The sequence below is a fragment of the Heptranchias perlo genome, chromosome 27, assembly GCF_035084215.1.
Source record: "Heptranchias perlo isolate sHepPer1 chromosome 27, sHepPer1.hap1, whole genome shotgun sequence".
Lineage (NCBI taxonomy): Eukaryota > Metazoa > Chordata > Chondrichthyes > Hexanchiformes > Hexanchidae > Heptranchias > Heptranchias perlo.
The window spans coordinates 25,228,785-25,241,406 of record NC_090351.1 but is presented as its reverse complement, the minus strand read 5'-3'; the positions used below and the strand labels follow the sequence as shown (position 1 = coordinate 25,241,406).

The 12,622-nt window shown below is 40.2% G+C and overlaps 1 protein-coding gene across 1 annotated transcript in view; it reads right to left on the bottom strand.

The window, feature by feature from the left end:
• Positions 1-12,622, bottom strand: part of LOC137344469 (copine-8-like) — a 74,471-nt gene that overhangs the window by 50,164 nt on the left and 11,685 nt on the right. The window contains exon 2 of the mRNA XM_068007458.1: positions 9,091-9,218. Within this exon, the coding sequence (XP_067863559.1) occupies positions 9,091-9,218 (128 nt within the window). The remainder of the gene's footprint in view (positions 1-9,090; positions 9,219-12,622) is intronic.

Here is a 12,622-nt window from a genome sequence, read left to right as displayed (position 1 = left end):
TGCTTTTATTACATAGGATTCCAGGATTTTTATTGATCTTTTGAGGATTTCATTCTGCAATTGCATCTATCTTTTTTTGTGAAAGCCAGATATCTTGCAAAAAAGGAAATACTGAAAGAAGAGGAAAAATGAGAAAGAACAGTGGAAGATGTTTGAGAAAACATTAGAAAGAAAGAAAAACATAAACAGTAGAAAAGATGGAGAGTCTGAAAAGAATTAGAGTAAGAAAAACAAGCTGCACAGGTCACAAACCAGCCTTTGATAGATTGTATAATGCAAGCTGCTGACCTCTTCTTGAGTACATAATGAAATACAACCATCAGAGGCCCCATGTCTCTGAACTATAAAAAGGAGGATCTGTGGTCCAATTAGCTGAGCAGGGAAAAGAGGAAGCAGAATCGTTGGGTGCATCATTGAGGTTGTGGGAAGCAAGAGTAGAAAAAAAGTATGGGAGTGAGCTGTTTTGCATTTGTGGAGGAAAAGCAAAGCCAGGGGAAAAAAAACTCAGTGTGAGAACAGTTGGCGTGGAAAAAGTGGGTTAGTACAGGTCTAGAACTAAGGGGCAAGATATACTGAACTATGTTTATTTGTGTAGTGAAGTGTAAGAATGTGTGATGTTCTGTGAGATAAACTGCACTAGGGGTGCACTCAGCTAGTAATAATACTTTGGCTTAAGACAATCGAGGCCCACTTCTTAATAAAGTTATTACTTTTTAACATTACCACCACATGGTTCTTGACTAGTACGTAATTAACAATATTAACAGTTGATGGAGTGGGTAATTGCACGAAGATTGATGATCTATTGAACAGGTTAGAGGCCTGGGCTCAGGTTCCATTTCTATGTGTCATAGTCCAAAGCATTGCTGATTTTATCAGACCTACTGTCATTGGCACCTTCCTTTTGACGAGACACATTCAGATGATAGACAAGTTGAAACATAGGCCCAATTCTTCTTGTTGAATTATTGCCACTTGAAAACTTATTAGAAATGGTTAAAAAAAATCTAATTTTAAGAGCTTGATCCAACATGTCTTCAATGATTATCTAATGGACTCAATGACACACAAGTTGTAAATACTACAAGGCAAACTAAAAGCCTGGACTTTTGTGCAGCATAAAAATGAGTGCAGAGCAAATACAGTAGTATGAGACCGAATAAAGCAAATGATTCTGGCCCCAATATCATTCTTCCCAGCACCTGGGGATGCTCATTTCACAGACGCTATGGACAGGAAAAGACAAGACATGTTATACTGGGTTTTGCCCCTTTTACATTGCTATAGGATACCCGGGGATTCCTCAGAAACATAGTCCTGGGCCTTTGCCTGGGAAGCCATTTAAATGAGTTGGGAAAGGTCATTTCCAGCCTTTTGGCCTCATTTCCCCATTGTTGTATTGACAAGGCACCCACTTTCAGGTGTTCCCAAAGAAGCTGATGGAGTGACTTGTGCCTGGAAACCCCACAGAGTCTGAGGAGGTCAGGTAGCAAGGCAAGAGAGGCCGCCAAAGTAAATTCTCCCGTTCTCCTGCAACCTCTCAATGCTTCTTTGAGCATGGAGAGGTGTTCTGGCTGCTGTTGGGGAATAGCAGCTAGAAAGCTCCTAGTCCAGCAGCCAATGGCTGGCATCTAATGGCACAGCTGCAATTCTATTTCTGCCCCCATTTTCCTGTGCAAGGCCTGGATAGTTAACATCACTTCAGGTGCACTCCACCTGTCCAGCATCCAGGCAAGGGGTCAGGAGCAGGAATATCAGGCCTTGTTATCGCTATATGTATCAGCTACCAATAACCCTAATAATGATACTTGATGACATGCATCTTAAAACATGTTGCATTCAAATGAACAATCCTGTATTATATCTTGTCATATGAATATTTAACTGTGCTTCCTGCATACTTCCACAGTTAACACAAGGAATTGGCACATATTCTTCCAGAAGTAATAGGGAACATTTGTTGCCCCTCCTTCAATTGCTCAATATTAATCCCCAAATAAGGAATATAATAGCATGAATGCCACCTGGGATTCTTGTCCTGTTGGTGACAAGGGTTCTGATGCTGTAATTTTGTAGTTCAGGGCATCAGAACATGGCAATAAAAAGAAAGACTTGCACTTATATATTGCTTTTCACGTTCTCAGGACGTTCCAAAGCGCTTTACAGCCAATGAAGTTTTTTTTTTGAAGTGTAGTCACTGTTGTAATGTAGGAAACGCGACAGCCAATTTGCACACAGCAAGCTCCCGCAAACAGCAATTTGATAATGACCAAATAATCTGTTATAGTGATGTTGGTTGAGGGGTATATATTGGCCAGGACACCGGGGATAGTTCCCCTGCTCTTCTTTGAAATAATGCCGTGGGATCTTTTATATCCACCCGAGAAGGTAGGCAGGGCCTCGGTTTTAACGTCTCATCTGAAAGATGGCACCTCTAACAATGCAGCACTCCTTCAGTACTGCACTAGAATGTCAGCCTAGATTTTGTGCTCGAGTCTCCGGAGTGGCACTTGAACCCACAACTTTCTGACTCAGAAGTGAGAATGCTACCAACTGAGCCACAGCTGAACCAATGGTGGCATATTGTCCCCAGGGTAACCTCATTTCTGCTATTGCCTACAAAATAAGGTATCAACAGTATCTAGGTGCATGGCGCATGTTCATTTACTCACATACAAGTTGGGATGCAAAGTAGGTACCTGGGTATCTATACTTGTACTTCAAACATCACAAGTTGTTCAAAGGTCAGAGTGTGCCTTTTCAGCATCACCCATTTTATATGGGCTCAGTGCATTCCTAGTGAGAAACCCAGGAAATTGTGCCTATCGGTGATTTGAATGCATTTGTCGTATTTCAAAATTTTTGCTTTATTGATGAGTTATCAGGTTAATTTATATTATGATGCTGCTGTGAAATTAAATTTGATTCACATGGGGTTAACTCCCAGTAGCACACACAAGTTATTCAGGATATTGATTCAGAACTTCTTCCGGGGTAATAGTCAAAGAAGTTAACAGAATGGTGTATACTCATAACAGCATATTAGTTTGAGACAATAACAGGGGGAGGGGCTAGCTCAATCAAAAAGTATTTGCACCTGCAATGTTAGAATGGCTTCCCTTCATTTAGCACATGAGGAGTCTGAGGTAAACAGGCAATGTAGCTGCCATGACTCTCATACCAGAGATGAGGGGAAGGGTTCTGACAAGTGGGTAGCCTTGACTGTCAGCTTGACAAACTGAATGCTTGACACAGAGAGCTGAAGGAGGAGTCAAAGGCTAAGTGTTTGGCTTCACTCTTACTCACAAGTCAGTCTTCAGCAAATGTAAAACAATGAATGAGCCAGAACGGTCTCACTTTCTAATCAGTGAGAGAGAGAGGGGAAAAAGTCTTCTGGCTGAGATATGAACACATACGTAAGAAAAAGGTCGGTGGTGATGAGTTTCAGCCTGTAAAGTGAGTTTAGCTGGTTAACAGGCATAGCGTGAGGTCCTTTGTTATTTTTCATGTTATGAGGAGTGGTATTAAATAGATTGAATTTCACTGAAAATTGTATTCTGTTCATTCATATACTGCATGTAAAATAAACATGTTTGTTGGTTTAAAATTGGATTCATCTCAGGGTGCTTTTCAGTAGACCTTCTAAAAGATAGGAGAAATGTACATGGGGACATGTGCAAGATTACTATATCCAGTACACAACAAGGGGTCTTATTGTTACTGCCCTGAGGTCATACTATCATACAACTAGATATTGGGCAGTAAGGGTATACTCCTAATTGTACGGAAGCAACGAGATGCTGAACTTGAGGGAATATCTGGTGCAGGTTCAAAATTTGTAACAGTATTATTACCATTTTGAAGCTCTTTTTTGAAATATAATCCAGTTGGAAAAATGTCCTTAGTAAATATACAGTGGGGAGTGGCAAAAGGCCTTCTTGCCCGATTTCCAGACCAAATAGTCTGCTGTTTCATGTTGGTGCCACTGGCCGTGCAGACTGGAAAATCTGCTCTACTCAATTCCTAATTGAGTTGGACTAAAGATCCTCATGCTTTGAATATGTAAAAAGATGTAGTCTTGCCAACTTTTATCCAGACTAGATGCAGAATATAAATTGTATTGATTTGTATGCTGGCAAACAGGAACATTTCAAGTTGAAAGCTATTTGAAGTATTTTGTTCATTCTTTTTACAGAACGCACTTCATGCCAGATTACCTATGTACTTTATAAAGTTAATAAGATAAAAAAAAATTATATCTCTAAAAGGGAAATATCCAAGATTATAGGAGATGAGAGTGATGGTGATTGAAAATATATTTTAATGGCCCAGACAAAGAATCTGGAATAAATGAGAATTAGACGTCTGACTAGTGTTTTAAATTGCATCCAACTATTGAATGATACACCAGAAAATATGTCAAGGATATATTTTGAAGACTGGGTTGCATTAGCAATGGCTTTTTCTTAAAGTATGTTAACGTAGTTTTGCATTAGATATTTTCAGGTGGGAGATCAGCCTGTTGCTGAGGTTCTGTTGCAGTGTTTTGCTCTTTCTGTACATAATGCAATTACAACATTTGTAAACAATTTTACAACACCAAGTTATAGTCCAGCAATTTTATTTTAAATTCACAAGCTTTCGGAGATTTTCTCCTTCCTCAGGTAAACATTTACCTGAGGAAGGAGAAAATCTCCGAAAGCTTGTGAATTTAAAATAAAATTGCTGGACTATAACTTGGTGTTGTAAAATTGTTTACAATTGTCAACCCCAGTCCATCACCGGCATCTCCACATCACAATTACAACATGACATTATATTTGAAGGAGCCAACTTGGTAATGGACTAGTCTGGAGAGGTGTTCTCGCACTTGGGATTGAGCAAGCTTTTGTTTGCCACTTTATAAACCATTTTCTGTACGTAGATGAGGGAGTGAGATTTGGGATTTGAGGATATTTAGGATTTGTTCTTTGCAGTCCAACGTGGTAAAATGTTGAAAGGGGAGACATTAGTATGCACAGGCACTCTCTCAAGACAGCACACAGACAGATCAAATCAACAAAATTAGCTCAGACTGGTTATAGACCAATAGATGACATCAGTGTGATTGTATCCTTGATGCGGAGATGCCGGTTGATGGACTGGGGTGGATAAATGTACGGAGTCGTACAACACCAGGTTATAGTCCAACAGCTTTATTTGAAATCACAAGCTTTCGGAGCTTTGCTCCTTCATCAGGTGAGTGCAGGGTTCCATAAAAGCACAGCATTTTATGGAACTGTGCTTTTATAGAACCCTGCACTCACCTGACGAAGGAGCAAAGCTCCGAAAGCTTGTGATTTCAAATAAAGCTGTTGGACTATAACCTGGTGTTATACGACTTGATAGTATCCTGACCATGTTTACTAAAGAGACACTGTCATCAAAAATTGCTAACTTGCAAGTCAGAAATTACTGCTAGGTAAGGAGGGACAGTTTAAGAGCATCAAAAGTCCACTGTAGTTTTCATAACTGAAGCTTTTGAATAGATTGAATTTTGGGGATTATTAAATACACAAGAATTTGAGGCTTGCAAATGTAAAATTCTTGGTACAAATACTCCTTTAAAAAATACCAAGCCTCAGTTCCCAGCTTTATTTCTGCCTGTCACCTATAAGAACTAGCAACAATTATTAATACTCACAAAAACTGCTAGGGCTGTGTTCCTTTCAGGTTCAATTTTGAACAGTTGGTGCTTCTTGGTGGACGTATGTTTTCAGGCCCTAAATTATGTGTGTGTTAACCTCGACTAGGAAGGACAAGCTTCAAAATAATGTAACATCTGTATCAAATCTAAAGGGCTCAGGTGTGCACAAAAACAAATCACGATTCCCCCCCCCTCCCAATTATATGATTTTGATTGGGTAGCTGCACGTATACAGTGCGGCATTTGGTCTTTATCCTTCATTTTAAATTCATTCTACATATATTGCCATATTCGCAGTGCAATGGCAGTAGTTGGGCATCTCCAGGCTTTTGGACTTCTCGTGTTGTCAGCACTTTTTGAATATTAGTTCCATGAGATTTAAAGCAAGTGCTTCATTGGAACTTTATTGTCGCGTTCTTACAGGATGGAACTAAATTAAGGCACAGATTTTCCCACTGGAAAAATTCAAAATAATATAGTTTAATGCAGGTGCTAAAATAATGTTAATTGGAAAATCTTGGTCACATTGTCTACCATTTATCCTCACTCGTCTCCTCTTTTGATAATGGCAATGCTAATCTATAACCATTGCCACAATATCACTGAGCTCCTGGGACAAAGGAATCTTAACTCCTAAAATTCTTTAATCTGAGACATTCTAACTTTCTATTATGATGTTGTATACAGAATAAATCTTTTGAACTGTATCCTTGTAATATTAAATTTTTGCTTCTAAATGCCATGAAGTAATGAGGCTGCATTTCCTCTGGTGTAAACCCATGTTTGTTCACTGGATAAACAGACAAAAGTTTAGCTGGTACTTTATTGCTTCTGGCAGACGAGGTTGTTTGGTGGTGATGGTAGAGTTTGGAAAAAGTGGCTGTCCCCTCCTTCCAAATACTTAATAATGTTGGTGTTCTACTGAACCAAGTGATGTAGCATCAGCTATATTTTCAACATCAATGGGAAGAGGGAACTACAGTTATACTGTCAGCTTGCACCACAGTGAAGTGGAAGAAGACAAAGGATTATGCACATGTACTCAGAACACATGAATAGATTGCAGAGTACTGGCTTCTGACTGCCAATGAAATTTGTAATGTTTGAAACAATCTAAAAAATGTCAACTTTTTGTATTGCTGTTCCAGTGCCACTGCCTTTTGAGGTGTTCGGAAAAAACATATTTTGAGGCGGGTGCAGGCTCTTTGGGTATTCTGCGGCGAGTGACTCACCTCCTGACCCCCCAAAGCCTTTCCACCATCTCCAAGGTACAAGTCAGGAGTGTGATGGAATACTCTCCACTTGCCTGGATGAGTGCAGCTCCAACAACACTCAAGAAGCTCAACACCATCCAGGACCGTCGTTGGGTCAAAATCCTGGAACCCCCTACCTAACAGTACTGTGGGAGAACCTTCACCACACGGACTGCAGCGGTTCAAGAAGGCGGCTCACCACTACCTTCTCAAGGGCAATTAGGGATGGGCAATAAATGCAGGCCTCGCCAGCGACGCCCACATCCCATGAACGAATAAAAAAAAATATGATGACCTCCTATCTTGCAGCATTTCTGCTACTCATAGGCCATTCTTTGAGTAAGTGGGGTATAGGCTGTCAAATATAAATCCACAGCTTAAAGCTGATGGCCATAGGGCTGTTTCTCAAATGGACTGCAAGGAATCCTGGTGCTACCGCTCTCATTAGTGTGACTCAGTCTTCAAATCAGATAGGGCCGTCAATCAAATCAATTACTTTAAACAAGATCCACAGGATATCAGATGCAGAGGATTTTTGCTTGTTAGGAAACCCTCTAGCACCCGTTGAAGCTGGAGAGCTGTGATTGCAGGAAATTAACACTTGTCCAGACAGCAATCAGGAATGCTGCTGGAACAGAATAGTGATAAGGGGTTCACATTTAAATATATTAGCATTTCAAACTGCTTTTTGTTCTGCAGGAACATCCTACAGGTGCACATTAATGCCCATAAAATGGCTTACGGTCTATAAGACTGCCATGTTATTCTGTACAGCTTGAGGAATCAGCGAACTAGTCCTAATTTTAACCCTATATGACCCATGACCAATGAGAAAGAATCCATTAAATAATTCATGATAGACAAAAATGCTTCATCTTGATCAGAAATATCAGTGAAAATATCTCATTGTTAATGAGAACTAAAGGAGAATTTAAGTTGCCATGTCATATTGAAGCTGAAAACATGGGAATTTACCACATATGATAATTGATTAGAATTATGCCTAAGTTTGCTTTTTTCCATTTCCTAATTCTCTATTTAGGTGGTGAAACAGAATAAGGACAGTTACAGCAAAATAGAGTTTAATTGGCTGTATCAAGTCAAAATTCAGAGAGCTCCTTTTATTAGGTCTATTAAGGTTCAAAGATGAAAACATAAAGTTACATTTTGCCACATCTGAATTTACTGAAGAGTTTCTTTTACAACTCATTTACATTTCATTAGATTAAACTGCTGAGATTGCTTCTTCCACAGTCCAGTTACATAGAGGTGGTTGTTTGATTAATATTTATTGTTTGTAGATGTTTTTATTTCAGTATTGGATTCAAAAGATAAGATTTAGGACAAGTCTCCTTATATCCAGTGACAGCAGCTAAATCAGGTATTGACTGGTGAGAAGCAGAGTCCTCAATATATTAATCCAATAACATGTCTCAAACCTACCTCAGAAAAATGGTTTAAAATCTTACCTTAGACATTACAAATTTTAATTATTGAGAAAAAATTGACAGATGACTTTTTTTTTGAGTGATTCGATTAGTTCATCAAAGAAGGTGACAGGAAACTTATTATTGGAAGTTCCTATTATAAATGTTTACATACACAGTTTCAATATTAAATGTTGTGTGACCACAATTTCACAATTTGTGACAATAAGAAGTAAAATTTGTGGAAAGGAAGTGTATGCAAGAATTTTACTATATATAGATGTTGCTGTGAAGTCGACAACACCAATAGTTATTCACTTCCACACAGGTTCAAATGCAGGCCTATCAATTATACTGATGGGACTAAAATATACACTATATAAGGGAGATGTGTTCCCTTTTACACCACCAGTGTAATTTTCACAACTCAAAGCACTGCAATTTTAATCACTGCTGGAAACTGCACTTTACCTCAGTTATCGATGCATGATAGAAAACATGACTATTCGGAAAGATTCAATGGTAATGTAATTCTTATAGTGTTAAATATTACAACAGATTTCCAATGACGTTTTAACCTCAGTATATTACTATGCACTGACATTTCTGAGCCAGATGAATCTCTGGATCCTATTTACATTTACATGATTCTTCCATCTAAAATGGATGCAAAAAAAAAGACAAGACTGTTTAAACAGCGTGCAAAAAAAGATGCTAATTTTACCGTGCCACGTGATTAATCACTGGTGCAAAGTTTGTTGGTCCATAAAGTTGGACTGTCTTGAGGCTTCTGTGATAAGCTTCCAGAATTCCTTCAATACCATTACAATATGGGTTGTCAGGGTTGCCATTCTATAAGATTTTCAAAGGAAACAAAATACAATTGGAGATTGTTGTGAAACACAAATTCTTTCTAATAACTGTTTGAGGGTGCATTTTTGCATTTTTGTAAAAATATTATTTTCCATTTATTTATTTTAATCACTTATTCACCCATTTTTGCCACAGATCTACCTCACAGCTTAGTCCATGTTTCAACTCCTAGACTATTTCATTATAGCGTTTAACAATAGTCTCTGATACCATTACTGAAATACCACTCAGCATTACTAAATTTAAAAAAAACAGCGAATGGTGAATTTAAATTTGGCACTATTACGTCATTCAGTTCGACCTGCTGTGTTTGAATGACATTTGTTAGTAAGCTGTTTTTAAAGCACTGAAATGTATCTGTGTCACATTGAATTTGCATCATGAAATAACAAGTCTGGAAAATAAATGATCTCAACCTTAAAGATTTTCCACATACACCGAATTACGATTTTTAAAAAAAGCTTTATTAGAGGATTTATATTATTGAATCTATGTGCTGTATATGCAAGTATGCAATATTAAACCAATTAGCATGTATTGTATCATATATATTCGATGAGAAACTTCCAAAAATCTACGGTGGAAAAAAGAGTCCTATTACTGCAGGCCCTGTGACTACTTAAAATGCATTCAGGCCTGACATCAGAAAATTAATTCATTTTATCCTCTATCTCCACTTTCAATTCAAAGGACATCAGGAAACCTCAACATCAAAGAAACAGACTCTACAGTGATAAGAAAAACAATTTTGAAATGAAAATGCACCAAGCAGCATATATTTCTGATAAGGCCGACTTGAAAGCAAATCAAAGGAATAAAATTTAAGACCTCATCAGAACCTCTTGTTTGGGCTGTTAAGAAACAAAGAAGAAAGAAGTTGAATTTATTTTACACTTTTCATTCCTCAGAACATTCCAAAGTGTTTCAAAGCTAATGAAGTTGTTTTGATATTGTATTCAGTATTGTTGTATAGGCAAAATTTGAGCACAACAGGTCCTAAAACGGCAATTGGATGAATTCCCAGTTGTTCTATTTTTGGTGATTATGGTTAAGGGATAAATGTTGGCCAGGACATCAGAAGAACTCACTTGCTCTTCTTTGAATAGTGCCATGGGATGTTTTACATCTACCTGAACAGGCAGACAGGGGCTTGATCTAAAAATGCATGTCACTGTTGAAAATACAGCAACTAAGGAGAAGAACGAATGCTGGCAAACTAATGGCCCAGAATTTGCTGGAGCTGGTCAATGAACTGGGCCTGCCATTAGTTAGATTTGCCCTTGACCTTTTAATTTCCATGGGATCTTTTGCTGGAAATGAGAGATGGAAATGGCATGACGCCCTCTACAGGGCATCTGTGATCTGTGCAAACAGGGTAAGCAACTGCGTATCTCTTCAACCAATCAGATTGAAGGATTGTGAAATGAATCGCACTGAGTCTGAACCAGGAAGTGTAAGTTAGAATAAAGAATTCAATGTCAAATCAGGTACAGTAAGTGAAATAAAGAGAGGGAAAGAAAGATTGGATGAAGAGAGAGGGAAAAAAGAGACAAAAAGAAAAAGTAAATAAACGTATTTAATTTTTTTAAATCTCCAAAAACAATTAAAAGCTGAAGGAATGAGACTCCACACTTGTAATAGTTCATTTTCAGTGCCAGAGAAGCTGTTTGGCAGTAATTAAGATTTATCACACCATTAAAAAGGGTGCTTAGACTGAAATGGACAAGCCCTAACTTTCTGTAGTGAGTTTAGTTCATATCTATCGCACAAATACAGCAACTTCACGCCGTTCAATGCATTTGAATGGTGAGTCAGACAGCGAGATGCCGTTTTCATGAAGCTATCGACAGAGCAGCGCATCTCAGACAGCAACTTCTGAATTTTCGTGTTTAATCCTGCATCTGTCCTCGTCTGAAGTTGTTGTATGATTTGCGCATAAATAACTTGAGCGCCACCAGCAAATTCAGGGCCATTATTAAAGCAGAAAATGCTGGAAATACAATAGGCCAGTCATTATTTGAAAAAAGCACGAAAAAGGGAATTTGAAATAAAACTGCCAAGACCTGGGCCTGGACCTCCAGAAAGACCCCACATCCGCCACTGAGTGGGCTGGTATGAATGCTTTCTTCTAGCAAACTGGTTTCCCAACGCGACTGAGTCCAGGGCCAAGGAAGCTCCCAGCTTGGAAATCCCTCTCCTGGTCACATATCTCCTGAGGTAGGTGACCGTGTTTGGGGTGGAAAGAGGTTCTGCCCCAAACAAGCTCCCCAGGAAACTCGCCAGTGAAGCGGCAACTCAGCATATCAGAGTCCTAGGGCTCGATATTAGGCGGGAGGCGGGTTGGCAGCGGGGGGTCGACTGAGTGTGTGGGTAACGCGCCCAATGAATTCGGGGTGCTCCGCACATGATTGCAGCCTAATTGAAGGTACTTACCATGGCTTCCGGGTTTCCCGTTCCAGACCTGCGCAGCGGGCGCACTGCGCACCCGCGTCACAGGCTGTCAGCAGGAGGAGCCCTATTTAAAGGGGCAGTCCTCCAATGCTCCTCCTGCAGCAAACAACCAATTTTGGATCATGGAGCAGACCAGAGGCAAGGCTGCTCCAAGGTTCTCTGACTCCTCACTCCAGGTGCTGCTCGATGGGGTGAGGAGGAGAAAGGAAATTATTTTTCCATCGCATGGGAGGAGGTGTCCTCCCTCTGCCACCAAGAAGGCCTGGCTGGAGGTGGCCGAGGAGGCCACCAGCAGGGGCAATGTGTCCAGAACCTGGGTCCAGTGCAGGAAGCGATTTAATGACCTAACCAGGTCAGCCAAAGTGAGTATGCTTACGCATTCTCCCACACTCCGTCTTCCACATCACCTCCACCACCACACAACTCCTTCTGCACTGCCACCACAACGCTCTCGCATCATTCCTCACATCCACTCAACCATCATCCTCACCTTGCCTGCACTTACTCACCGCCCCAGTTCCCATTCGAACACGACCACGCAACCCAATCCCCATACAATCTCATGACTATGTCTCACAAGCACCCTCCCATGCATCTCCCTCACGCTCACCCCCACCCACACCAATACATGCAGCGGGTCACCATGCAACCATCACTCAATCACTCCTCTGTGTTTCGCCTTGATAGGAGAAGAGATGCCAGAATGCCCGGGAGAGGGCAAGGACTGGAGGGGGCCTGCCACACCAGGTGGTCTTAACAGACGGGGAGCAGCAGCAGGCACTCGAAATAAGCCGGACGCTGGAGTGCCTGTCCGTGGCGGACGCCGAGACTGGGAGTGCACAAGCGGCTGGTGACAGAAATCTAACACTCAGCACTCATGATAGCAAATGATCTTAGCATCACTTGGCATCTGCAGCACCTCAACATCTGTC